Source organism: Rattus norvegicus, chromosome 6 (genome assembly GCF_036323735.1).
Source record: "Rattus norvegicus strain BN/NHsdMcwi chromosome 6, GRCr8, whole genome shotgun sequence".
Lineage (NCBI taxonomy): Eukaryota > Metazoa > Chordata > Mammalia > Rodentia > Muridae > Rattus > Rattus norvegicus.
This window is the reverse complement of record NC_086024.1, coordinates 136,230,083-136,243,922: the sequence shown is the minus strand read 5'-3', so window position 1 is coordinate 136,243,922 and position 13,840 is coordinate 136,230,083. Positions and strand designations below refer to the sequence as shown.

At 49.9% G+C, this 13,840-nt stretch overlaps 1 protein-coding gene across 3 annotated transcripts in view; it reads left to right on the top strand.

The window, feature by feature from the left end:
• Nucleotides 1-2,663: 2,663 nt before the first annotated feature.
• Cdc42bpb (CDC42 binding protein kinase beta) overlaps nt 2,664-13,840 on the top strand; it is an 86,355-nt gene continuing 75,178 nt past the window's right edge. For 2 of the 3 annotated variants that reach the window (XR_005505433.2, XM_006240562.5), the window contains exon 1: nt 2,664-6,615. Coding sequence is in view for 2 of the 3 variants with exons in the window: in XM_006240562.5 (XP_006240624.1) it covers nt 6,441-6,615 (175 nt within the window). In the remaining variant the exon portion in view is untranslated. The remainder of the gene's footprint in view (nt 6,616-13,840) is intronic. The other variant, NM_053620.3, reaches the window with a different exon arrangement.

Genomic DNA, 13,840 nt, shown 5'->3' with positions numbered 1-13,840 from the left:
TGTTGCAAAGAGAAGTTTCCTTTCTGAGCGGTGAGAGCTGCACCTATTACATCTGAAGATTTAGAGCGAGGAGCTTCAGATGAGAGAGAACATGTGACGTTTGTCTTTCCGGGTGTCTTAGTTAGGGTGTTACTGCTGTGAGCAGACACCATGACCAAGGCAACTCTCGTAAGGACAACATTGAATTGGGGCTTACAGGTTCAGAGGTTCAGTCCATTATCATCAAGGCGGGAGGATGGCAGCATCCAGGCAGGCATGGTGCAGGAGGAGCTGAGAGTTCTACATCTTCCTCTGAAGGCTGCTAGTGGAAAGAGGGTCTTAAGCCTAAGTGACACACCTCCTCCAACAGGGCCACACCTTCTAATAGTGTCATTCCTTGGGCCAAGCATATGCGAACCATCACCCTGGGTCTGGATCACCCCCCTCGATATGATCTTTTCTAGTTGCATCCCTGTGTCTGCAGGCTCACGAGTTCATTTTTCTTCACAGGCGAATAGTATCCTATAGTGTATATTACCACATCTTCACTCTTTAGTCATTGGCTAAAGGACATTGAGGTTGTCCCCATGTCCTGGCTAGCGTGACAGAGCAGCAAGGCACATGGCTGAGCCTGTGTCATCTGATTAGGATGTCAAGTCCTTTGGGTGTGTGCCAAGGAGTGGGACAGCTGAGTTATATGGTAGATTTAGATCCAGGTGTTTTGAGACTTCCCCACACTGTTTCCAGAACGGCTGGACCCGTGTGTAACCCCGCCTTTGGTGACAAGGACCCCGCCCTTGGTGATAAGGATTCTTTCCCCCTCATCCTTTCCTGCATCCATTCTCCGCTGTTATGTTGAGCTTGGGCATTCTGAATGCTGTCATTTCTTTACAATTTTCACTTTTATTTTGTGTGGGGGTGTGTTGCCTGTGTGTACGTCTATGCCACGCATCTCACAGTGTTTATGGAGGCCAGAGACGATGTTGCATTCCCTGGGACTGGAATTACAGTTCACTGTGAGCCACCGTGTAGATGCTGAGGCGGACGTGAGTCCTGGAGAAGACCAGCCGGCGTTCTTAACCATGAGCCGCCTCTCCAGCTCCTGTTAACATTTCCTCAATGTGTCCCCTGACTTTCATCTTGCCTGCTCTTCTCTCTCTCTTTTTTTTGGTTCTTTTTTTCCGGAGCTGGGGACCGAACCCAGGGCCTTGCGCTTCCTAGGCAAGCGCTCTACCACTGAGCTAAATCCCCAACCGCCCGCTCTTCTCTTTTAGTTGCTCACACTCGGCCCATCACTTGCTGTTTCCTGGGATTCACCGGTACTCTGTTCATTTCTTTGGATCCCCCTCTTTCTTATTTTAAATAACTCCACTTTCTTTTTTTATGACGTTTGTGTGTGTGTGTGTGTGTGTGTGTGTGTGTGTGCATCCGTGTGCATGCACGCATGCTCCTGCGCACATGTATGGGTAGAGTTCAAAGGACCAGCTTTTGGGGGTTAATGTTTTCCTCTCACCCTGTGGGTACCAGGGATCAAACTGAGGTTGTCAGGCCGGGTGGGAAGCCCCCTTATCAGTTGATCTACCTATGAATTTTAAGTAATATCTAATCTATTACTAGTCACTTATGGCACATTTGTCACTTCAGGGGCTTCACTGGATGTTAAACCAAAAATTTAAATGATTTTTATTAACTTTGAACATAGGAAATATTGTTACAATACCCATTTTAATGTCTTCTGCTAAAATTCTCTTATGGAACTGTAGGCTGGCTTTGACTCCTAGTCTCCTCACTACAGGCTGTGTCTTCCCACTAGCATGTGAGAGCACTTGGTCATCTTCTTAGATTCCTCACTATGGGGCCGCCATAGTGGCTTGTGTGAAAGCTGTCTTCTTCCACTGGATAACAGACATTGTGATTTTGCCCTTTGGGTGTTGGGTATTTTTGCCTCCGATAAACGATTTTGTGTCTTTTGTTCTGGGATGAAGTTAAATTATCTGGAAAGAGTCTGATATTGTTTTATCGTGTTTTGATGATTAGGCAGACATGGAGGAGAGCTCAGTCTAGTGCTTCCCCTTTGCCTCTTTTGGACACAACTCAGGGTCTCACACTTGCCAAGCTACATGAAGCGAAGCCCCAAAGAGTCTAGGGCTTTGTCTCAGAGGCCTATGGGAAAGTGCCTGGCCATCTAGAAGTGGTGATCCCACCTCCAAGGTGGATCCCACCACCAAGGCTCACTTCCCAGCTGGTGACCCTAGTGGGAGGTGATAGAATCCTTTGGAAATGGGGCCTAGTTAATGGAAGGAAGCACTTTGCGCATGCCCTTGGAGGGAACTCTGGGAAACAGGCTCCCTCCTCTCCCTTTCCCTGCCTCCTGGTCTCCCTGATGTAAAGGTTGTCTCTCTGCTCTATAACATTGCCACAATATTCTGCTTCAGCACAGGCCTAGAAACAAGTCAGGTGGACACAGAATGCAGTTTCTGCAACTCTGAGCCATTTCCCCCACAAAGACAGAAAGCTGACAATACAGTAAACACCAGCCTTCCTGGGGATCCCATCCAGTGTCTATCAGCTATGGGGTCTTCTAGCCTGGCTTGTGGGGAACATTATCTTTTTTGTCTTTATGCGCACCAGATACTATTCCTCTAATCTTCCTGGAGTCTCTTTCTTTGGTCCTGGATGTTTTCTTTGAGTAAGAGTGGGCTGCTGGACTCCTAAGGGGACTTTGTGGAGTATCCCTGCAGCCCTGTGCTGCCCTGAGCATTGTAGCTGTCTTCTCTGTCCCACTGTCTTCCTGCCGGGGTGTGTGTGTGTGTGTGTGTGTGTGTGTGTGTGTGTGTGTGTGTGTGTGTGTGTGTGTTAGGGCGGGGGGGGGTCCCTGGGTTCCATCTCATTTCTCTATTCTGGCTGGCTGGGCCAGACGGTTCATCTCTGATCAGCTGTATGTCAGGGGGTCAATGCCATGTTCTGCCTGTTTCCACAGCGACAGAGTTCCTTAGTTCATGTATCTGGTCTCTATTTTTCTCAGGTAGAAGATTAACTCTGGTCTCTGTCACCCCTTGATTTTTATCTTTTTATTTTTTGGGGGGGACAGGGTCTCACATTTTTTCTTTGAACTTGAAATAGCAAAGGAAGGACTTGAACTTCTGATCCTACTCCTCTCTATGTCTCTGGAGTGCTGGGATTATGGGATTATAGGCCTGTGCCACCATATATGAGTTTATACGGTGCCATGGACAGAACTCAGGACTTACTTTGCACATGCTAGACACTCTACCAACTAAACCACATCTCCCCTCTCCTGGATCTTTTGAGCCAGGGTCTCACTCTGAGCCAAGCCTGCCTAGAATTCCCAGTCACCTTCTTGCCTTGGTCTATCGAGCTTGGAATTAAGGTGTGAACCATCACAGACCATTCCACCCTTCCTGGAAGCATACATTTGGGTGTTTTTGCTTTGCTTTTTAACACCAGTTTGATCAATCAAATTCTCTTATGTCTATTAATCCTTTGTGGTCCCCCCCCCCCGCCCCGCATTGTTTATTGTCCCCGTTACTTGTTCCTTTCTCTTTGGGAGTATCTCCTGTTGTTCTTAGCAATTCGAAAGGACACTTTCAGGCACACATTGGAAGTCCCTTTCTCACACTGATTCAAAGAGAAATGGAAACTTTGTTTCCAGTAGTCACATCCCTCTTTCTCAAACAAGGGTTGAGGCTCTGATCCTGAAACCCAACAGTCACAGCATTTGCTGTGAAGTGAGAGGAGTCGGCAAACTGCAGCCCTATAAACCACTGGCTTCTGTAAATAAATAAGGTTGGGCTGGCCCAGAGCCACCCCCATTTGTTTAGACATCATCTATGCAGATGTGGGACTCTCAAGATCCAAGAGTTAATCCACCGGGTTGCCTATGTAGATTATCAAGAAAAATGCTTGTAGACCTGACCCTAACTCTGGACCAAGTCTTTGCTTCGTTACTGTGCTCGTGCACATTTTGAGGTGTTGGCATAGGTTAGCTTGGAGTAGGGTTGGTGTGTTGATCTAAACTCAGTTTACTATAAGGATATGGTGGGCTCTCAGGGATGCCAGAAAAGATAGGCTTCCTCCGCCAAGAGTCGGAACCCAGGGCTGTCTCACCCTCCAGCTTGTTGGTCAGACTTTGTTTTCTTTTTTTTTTTTAAAGATTTATTCATTTATTATATATAAGTACACTGTAGCTGTCTTCAGATACACCAGAAGAGGGAATCGGATCTCTTTACAGATGGTTGTGAGCCACCATGTGGTTGCTGGGAATTGAACTCATGACCTCTGGAAGAGCAGTCGGGTGCTCTTAACCGCTGAGCCATCTCTCCAGCCCCAGACTTTGTTTTCTAATGCTCGACAGCAACCACCAAAGTAAGCGTAGTTATGACCAGGGCAAGTGAGCTAAGTGGGTAGTAACTCAAATCCTTTCCCAAACTGACTAAAATCACAGGAGACAGCTTACTCTTCTACACCAGAGGAACTGACTACAGAAAGATTTATTTATTTACTTATCCATTTATCTATTTATTTATTTTTGATCTCAGGCTACGTGGAGCAACCCCCATGTGGCTGCACTGTTTCAAGTTCAAAGGAAGCTTACAGAGTACACCAGGGTCTGATCTGTCCCAGGGTTGTATATATGAGGCGTCCTAAAAGGCAGTGCAGAAACAGATCTGGGATGAGCAGACACACTCAGTTGGGAGTTGGGAGAAGCATCTCAGATTTGGGGGGGGAGGGGAGTGGTGCAAGTGCAAAGTCCTAATTGGGAGGAATTAAATAGTCCAGAAGCATGTAACCAGAGAAGGGACTCAGGGATGTCAATGGGGAGTGGCTGAAAGTCTGTCAGGGCCGGCCAGAGAAAACACTCATGAGCAAACTTACGGGACAAAGAGGAAGCATGGGGGCTGTCAGGGGGAAAATGCAGTTGTCTGGTCAGACTACTTTGGGTCTTTGTCCTACTAACAGTGCTTAGATTCTAGTTTTGGGTAGGACGATTCTCTTGGGCTTTCATTTTAAGTTTTAAAAACTGGGCATCACATACATGCAGTAACTCGTGAATATACTTTATATCGTATAGATTCCCTCACAATAATAAAGGTCTGACGAAGATTCGCTCTATCCAACCTACTACACTGGGCTATTTTGCCTGCGTTTTGAAAACTAAGCTAGATGCACACGCATATTGACCCGCGTGAATTTTGAAGACAGCGTGGAGGCTTGTATGTGTGCCTCGTATCCCCAATCAAGTCATGCATCATTCCAGGGACTCTTCAGTCGCTTCCTGCGCGTGAGTCGCCATTCGGCCCTCCACCCAGCGTTTTGCCTCAGGCTCCTCTCAGCTTCCGGCTTCCAAACCCCACCTGCCCCTCCTCTACTGCACCACAAGCCCCCATTCTTTTGAAGCAACCTTGGGGTCTACAAAGGGCTCCTCCTCTGCGGAGGCTGGGGGATTGTCGTAAGGGATATTTTTACATCAACCTTCTCAGCCGCCGAATCGAGCAAACGCGGCGACTCGCCTCGAGGCAACAGTCTACTCCCCACCGGGTGGACAGCCTAATAATCAGTCAGGAGGTAGAATCTGCACAGACGAGGCAGGGCACTGCGCATTCCCAGTGGCGCTTGCCTAGTGGGGAGCGCGCGTCCAGCGGATCCCGGAGCCTCTCGGCAGGTGCCCCACCCGCGTCTCCTGTGCGCACTCGGGCACAGGGCACTGTCCGTCCACATCTCGGACAAGCTCAACCGAAACCCAGCAGCGATGCTCTCGAGGCCGCTCGGCCACGAGGGTCGGTCCGGAGGCCCGAGAACAGAGCCGAACTATGGGACCTAGGGCACACACAGCCTGGCTAGCCGCCCCGCCCGCGCTCCTATGCGCGTGCGCCACCCGCAATCTCGGTTTCGCACTGGGCACCCCGCCCCACACCGTTCCTACGGCGAATCGCGAGGCCCAAAGAGCGGCGGATCGTTGCGGGCCGAGGGCGGGGCGTCGCGTTGAGGTCAGCGCGGCGGCGGTCGGCCCCGCGGTGGTTGGCTGCGCCGCGCTGGCCGCGCCCTGGTTGGCTTGCAGGTCGCGGGCTGGGCGGCCGGCCGGGCTGAGGTCAGGCTCGGGCGCCGGCCGGGTTTGCGCGGTGCTGGGCTCCGCCACGGTCCGGGTCGGTGACGGAGCGCGGGAGGGCGCGGCCAGGCGCTGAGGGCGGGGACGGCGTGCGGGCGTGCGGGCGGCGCCTAGGGGAGGAGACCGGCCCATGGACCCGCGGGGCCCGGTGCCCCAGACTCGGTGCCGCCGGGACGGAGCCCAAGATGTCGGCCTAGGCCGGGCTGCGACGACAAGGACTGCGCGGCTACTGGACGCCGGGGTGCACGGCCGCTGGGCCGGGGAGTGCTGGCTCTGACGCCGGGGCGCACGGGCAGCGAGAGGCCGGCGCGTGGGGAGCGGGCCGCGCGGCACCATGTCGGCCAAGGTGCGGCTCAAGAAGCTGGAGCAGCTGCTCCTGGACGGGCCGTGGCGCAATGAGAGCTCCCTGAGCGTGGAGACGCTGCTGGACGTGCTGGTGTGCCTTTACACCGAGTGCAGCCACTCGGCGCTGCGCCGCGACAAGTATGTGGCGGAGTTCCTCGAGTGGGGTGAGTAAGGTGCCGCTCGCCCCCCTGCGCCTCTTACTCCTCGGACCCGCGCCGGGCCTCCCTGGTCCTGCGCTCCGGAGCCACATCCTCCGTTCGCACTCCCCCCCACTCCCGGCCATCGCCCTGGCCGCTTCCTAGACCCACCCTCCGAGTCTGGATATCATTTCCTGCAGCGCTCCCTGGGATATCCGCCCTGCCCCCGCCCCGGACTAGCCTTTGGGGTCCAGAGTCGGGCCTGGAGCTACCCCTCCCAGCCCTAGGCTCTGCCGGGTGGGAGGGCAGCCCCTGTGTCTTTTGCATCTCCTCACCCTCCGCCCTTGCTCGGTGGGCCTTCCGAATGCATCGTCCCACAGCCCAGCCCCTAGGGCTCCACCCAGGTGACAGCCTGTCCACCTCCCCTTGATGTCCAGGGCCTGAATATCCCTTTCTTTTAGCACCTCCAAGCGAATTTTAAATGTTAAAGGCTTTATTTCAAATACACTAGGCCAAAGCCCACCCCACCCCAACTACCGAATTGTAATCGTGTCAGACTCGTAATAATTCGGGCTGTGTGTGTTGGGGTCGGGGGGGGGCAGTTAGAACTGTCACTTAAAAACTTCTACCTCTGATCTTGGGTATTCGGTTCATTTAGGGATCTAATGCAGTATCCATAGGTCGGACACCCTTTTGCGCTTTAGTGGTACAAATGCTTGATTGGAGTCATTCATTGACAGTTCCCAAGACAGGTCAGAGTGTAAGGTTTCAACCAATCCTAACAGTAACTCCGCTTGAGACCCTCAGTTCCCTCACAAGGACTAAGTAAGAGGAAGTGTGGGTTAGGTTCAGGTCCAGCTCTGTAAATCTTGCCCTTGGTTGCTTTCGTCATTGGGTTAAGGCCGTGCAGTTTGAACCAGTCATCTCTAATCTTTGGTACAGATAAAGTTGATGTTTACACGAGGAAATAAAATGTGTTCGACACGGAGGCCTGCTCCTCCCCCATTGCCGACTGGAATCTAGAACTGTGTGTGAGACTTGGACATGGCTCATCTCTGGAGGGCTTCTGCCTGGTTGCTGTTCAGTGAGATGTTGCCGCAGATGCTGGGAGCAGGAGGTCATGGGGGCTTTGTTGTGAGGGCCCCTGCTCTTGGTCACATAGATGAGAGAGGACTGGCTTTCCGGAGGCTATCGGTGACACGATTTACACTTGGACAGTGGCTTCAGGGTTGCTTTGAAAGTGAGGTCTTAAGTGCACTCTGCAATCTGAGACTCCTCAATATTGGATTTGCCAATCTTAGCGCTGGCCCTGGAGATCTAGGCAGTTCCACCTTCAGCTGGCGCCCTGTGTGTGAGTGATGCAGCAGGCAGTGGGGCCGTCAGAGCAGGGGAGTTGCAGAGAGAAGGAAGGGCCATTTCCCTCAGGAGGTATGGTCCAGGCGTCTTCTGGTCTAGGACCTGGGGAGCACCAGGACTGGATGTGCAGAAGGCTGGGTGCTCTCCCTGGGAGGGCGTTCTGCTCTGCTCTGCATGTGGAGAGGGCAGGTTTTGTAATATTTGACCTTTCTGAATCTAAACAGAAGCTGCGTGCTATAGTGTATACAGAGCTTTAAAATTGTCTTTTGGCTCTTGGAAATTGTGATTACAAATAAATTACCCTTGGGGTTGGGGATTTAGCTCAGTGGTAGAGCGCTTGCTATAGAGCGCTTGCCTAGCAAGTGCAAGGCCCTGGGTTCGGTCCCCAGCTCCGAAAAAAAAAAAAAAAAGAAAAACTCACAAATAAATTACCCTCTTAGCCCAGTTCCTACTATCAGCTTCTAATTAAGAGCAAACCAGCTGTGGTGGCGCGCACACACCTGTAATCCCAGCATTTGGGAGGCAGAGACAGGAGGCTAAGGTTAGCCTCAGCTACATTATTGAGTTTGAAGACAGCGTGGGCTATCTGAGAGTGTCCCTGAACAACACAAACCAAATATTAGAACAGAACATTCTTAAACACAAGATAGAATGTTAGTGAAATCGTACCATAGTTTAGACTGCCAGGTACTCTTCCATATGTTCCTGTGTGCCCTGTTGTAACCTTGAAGTGGGGTGTTACCAGCAAAGGCACTTGCAGTCACTGTGTGTTTGGTGACAGGACAAAGAGTGGTCCTCCTAGTAAGACCACTCCAGAGCACTGACCTAACTTCACTCTGCCTGCTTAGAAGTCTCTGAGAGCCAATTTGTCCCACCACACAGGTCCTGGCCAGTCTTTAGTGACCAGCAGGTAGGTTCTTGGATCTTAGGAAGGGGAACAATCAGCTCAGCTGTGAGGAAACTTAAGGGAAATCTTTGAGAAATCTGGAAAACAAAAGTAATAAAAAGTTTCTAAGGTGTAAAGGTGGCTCCTGGCTCCCGCAGCCGCCTGCCCACCCACCCGCGGTGTTTGTGTTGGGTGCCTCACTGCAGGGCGGTCCTCACCTTGCCTCTGATGATGTTTGTCATTCGACGGGTTTCCTCCATGAAGTTCCGGACTGTGATTAAAAGTTGGAAATGCTGTGCCTTTGTGTGTGTGTGTGTGTGTGTGTGTGTGTGTGTGTGTGTGTGTGTGTGTGTGTATGTGTGTTAAAATGTGAGTTAGATGCCATTGGAAGCGCAGCATGTGTCACTCTGGCAAATGGTAATAAATACAGACACCCCAACGTGCTGTCTTTTTCTCTTTGTTTTTTTTTCTTCTGTATATAAAAGTGAGTTTTCACATGTGGAGTTTTTCCACAGCTCAGGTGTAACCTCTGAAAGCATCTCTCTGTGTGAAACCCCAGGCACAGTCCCGGGCATCTTCTCTTGGGGTGTTTGACCCTGTAATGAATAGAACTAAGCTTTTATCTTTCTGGTTACTTCCTTGGAGTTTTCTCCCCCTCCCCCTCCTCCTCTCCCCTCTTCCTTCCTTCCTCCCTCCTCCCTCTCCTCCTCCTCATCTTTCTTTTGTTTATTCAAGGTAGAGTTTCTCTATGTAGACAAGGTTGAACTCAGAGGTCTGCCTGCCTCTGCCTCTTGAGTGCTGGGATTCAAGTTATGCACCATACCTAGGAGTTTTTTTTTTTTTTTTTATTTCTTTAATACAATTTTTCTTCTTTTTTTTTTTTTACATGTAAGCGTCTAGGGTCTTATACACGTATATGCACTCCATGCAGTGCAGTACCTGCTGAGACCAAAAGAGGGCATCAGAAGCCCTGGGACTAGGTTTACAGACAGTTGAGTTGTGCTGTAGGTGCTGGGAATTGAACCTGGATCCTCTAGAAGATCAGCCAGTGATCTTAACCTTTCCCAAGCCTCCTTTAAAAACGTCTGCACGCGCAGGTATGTGTACTGTAGTGCATGTGAGGCATCTAGTGGGAGTCCGCTCTCCACCACGAGTGCCCTGGGCATGGTCGTCAGGCGAGGTGGCCAGCACTCATATACTAAGTCACTTCACCCATCACATTAAATGCTTTTCCTCACCACCAGCGTGGCCATACGTTCTAAGACCGGATGGCACTAAGAATCTCAAAATGCCTGGTGACTTAGGATTTCTCTGGACGATGTCTGTGGAACAGGAATATACTTTTTAAAATTCGAGATTTAGGGTTGGGGATTTAGCTCAGTGGTAGAGCGCTTGCCTAGGAAGCGCAAGGCCCTGGGTTCGGTCCCCAGCTCCGAAAAAAAGAACCAAAAAAAAAAAAAAAATTCGAGATTTAGGAAACAGATCTTTTAATAAGCTCTAAACTGGGAGGAAATGCCAGCGGTTTCGTGATAAAAGCATAGGCTAACATAATTTCTGTTTTACAAACAGCTCCTCAACGTTCAGCTGACACTGGGTGCAAGGCATGAGATAGACAGAGGAAACAATTAAACATTAACAGGCCTGTCCGGTCCTGCCCTCTGTCCTCAAGCTCTCCGAGGACTGAGGACTGAGCCACTCCAAGGACAGGCGAGCCCACTGCCAGGCGAGCCCACTGCCGTGCGCCTTACATCTTCAAACACAGAATTGCAGTTGAGTTCTCAGTCAGGGGGCTGCGGTTGGGCCACCTACTGGGAAGTTTATATTGTGTGGTGAATTGCTCTGTGTGCAGTACTCAAGGGTAACTTAGGGACCCGAGCCTACTGCAGGGCTGGCAGGCAGGTCCTCTCCTGCCTCCTCCTCCTCTTCCTCCTCCTTCTCCTCCTCCTCGTCCTGCTCAGCCTCTTGCTGGGGACCTAGGTGCCCAGGTAGTCTGTCTAGACGTCAGAGGTATGCGATCCGCCTGTGAGTGGGCAAGACTTAATTCCAAACAGTAACGTGGCTAAGAAGAGCCAGTGTATTTTTGTTAATGAAGAGAAAGTTCTTTCAATTTTTTTAAAAAAAATTTTTATGTATTTTGTGAGTATGTACATGGGCCACCATGTGTGGAGGTCAGAGGACAGTTTCTGGGGTGAGCTCTGTCCTTCCACTGTGCGAGTTCTGGGAGTCAAACTCAGGCTTGTTAGTGAGCACCGCCGTTACCTGCTGAAAACGTTGCACTGGCCCTGGAAGGAGTTTTTGAGACTAACATTAATAGGTTCTTGTTAGATGAGACCAAATATAGGCTTCACATTTATTTATTTACTTCTAAGAAATTGAAATCCGGATAGGGATTTAGCTTGCTTGGGAGAATATTTGCCTACCATGTACAAATTCTGGGTTCAGTTTCTAATACTGCCTGCAAATTTGGCCTGGTGGTTCCTGGCTGTGATCTATCACCGAGCGGGTGGAGGCAGGAAGATCAGAATTCAAGGTCATCCTTGGCTACATATGGAGTTAAAGGCCCTTTTTGACATGGGTCAAAAAGAAAAAAAAAACTTTTAAAAATCAAAACAGGGGGGTTGGGGATTTAGCTCAGTGGTAGAGCGCTTGGGCCCTGGGTTCGGTCCCCAGCTCCAGAAAAAAAAAAAAAAATCAAAACAACTTAACCATGCAGTCTTATCTGGACCCTGTGAGGACACATCCTAGGCGCTTTTCCACTCCGATGTTTTGTAATTTACTTACTTTTAAGAACGTTACTTTGTGTGTGAATGAGGAGTGTGCCTCAGTGCATGTGTGGGTGTCAGAGGACCGAAGGTGTGAATGAACCTCTCTGGGCTCTGGGGAGTAAACACAGGATTATCAGTCCTGGTGGAAGGAATTTTTACTACCCTCTGAACCATCGCACCAGCCGTGACTTACTTTTAATTTTTATTTACTTATTTTGAGGCAGAGTTTTATGTAATCCAGGCTTCCCTAGAATTCTGTGTAGCCAGAGATGACCTTGAACTTTTAGTCTCTTGCCTCTGTCTCCCAAGTCCTGGGATCACAGACTCCGGTCATCACGCCAGCTGTTTCTGAGGTTTTATTTTCGATTCTTAGGATAGTGTCTGTAACAACAGGACCTTGAGATTCCCTCTCCAGGTGCGAGCGCACACCGTCCTTACTGAAGAAGACAGGGAAACTGAGGAACCCGGTCTTCCTCAGTAGAAAGTCTGAGTGTTTCCACAGTGTGAAGTATTTAATATTTAAGACGGTTCTCTTTCTTGTTTTGGAAGAGGCTATAGCCTTAGCCCCCACATAGTAAATTTTTTTTCACAGTTTTCTTAAATGTAAAATCTACCAGAAAAACAGAACAGATACCTATGAAATAGAGGTTATTCTCTGAGTTTGATTTTAAACAAGTCCTCGTTGACCATTAGTTTTTGGTTTGTGTCATTGGTTGATGGGTAGCTAGCAATTGGTTTTAGATGAACACTGTCCAAAAAAAGATTATAGGGAACTTTGGTTTGTTTGTTTGTTTTTCCATTCTTAGGAATGTGTTGAAAATTCAGAAATTTTTAATAATTCCATTCAAATTCTGCCCCTGGATTGGAGCCTCCTTGGAGAACTTGTGAAGCTTCTCCCACTCAGGTGATTTCTAATGTCACTGAACCATGACTCCTGTGATCTCCGGGATGGGAATTTTGAGACGCTGTGGGGCCTGCCCTGTTCCATGATCCTCTCTCAGTAAACCGGTTCTAAACATTTCCTCTAATTCTGAGGCAGCATCTAGCCGTGTGTGTCTTCCCTGAGGACCGCAGTCATCCTTGTCCTCCTGGCTGCCTGCTGCTGGTTGATTTTTCGTATTTTCTTTGGGTCTCCTTTAGCACTGGCCTAACTAAAGCTCTCGATTCCCAGATGTAAGTGGGTGCTTTCCCCATGTTCAAAGCCTCTGCAGGATCAGTTTCAGTCTGCCTGCCTGCCTGCCTGCCTGCCTGCCTGCTTGCCTGCCTGCCTGCCTGCCTTTCTGTTTTGGTTTTCAAGCCAGGGTCTGGCTGTCCTGGAGTTCTTTGTAGACTAGGCTGGCCTTGAACTCACAGATCCATGTGCTGCCTCCTCCTTCCAGACTCACTTTGTTTTCCATTCATTGCTTTTTCTGTCAAACTCTTTGGAATGATTTCCTGTACATTTAAGTTTACCCTTATTCCAGTGGCACATTTATGTAAAACCAGGCTGAAACAAATCAGTCCTTGCCGCCTCCTCCTCAGACTGTGACTTTCACACCATACTGCCAGCGTGGAGAGGAACCCTGAGAGAGAAAGCCAAGGCCACGGTCACTGTCACCTAAAATTGGGATGTCATGGTCCAGGGCTAGGTGGACACCTGGTTCTTAGACGTGGCCAGGGGGCTGAAGGAATGAGGTGGCTTAGCAGTTAAGAACACTGGCTGGTTTTCCAGAAGACCTGGGTTTTATTCCCAGCATCCAGAGGACCTGATGCCCTCTTCTGGCCTCTGAGGGTCCCACCACACGTGCAGTATACAGACACACATGCAGACAGAACACCCAGACACATTAAAACTCGTCATCTGGTCCCCTCTCAGCTGCAGCCCACCCATCAGGCAGTGCCCAGCCCTTCCATGTCTTGGGCAGTAGGGCGGGGGCGCCACTGTGGAGAAGCCTTGCAGTCTGGGCTGGCTTGTCCCCTCTTACACATCACACTTGTCACACCCCCTCTGACTCCCCCCTTTGATACCTCCTGCTCGTCTGGTGGCCTCAGCTGCCAGCCCTGGAGACGGCCTTTGTCTTCTGTCTTTTTTCCCAAACACTGCTACAAAAGTTGGCTTAAGTTGATATTCTGTGTTGCTATTCTTACGAATGGGTGAGGATTATCAGCTAACCCGGAAGGAGTTCACCTGGACATCTTTTCTTAAAGATCTATCTATTTATTTATTTCATGTATATGGGTACACTGTAGCTGTCTTCAGACACAC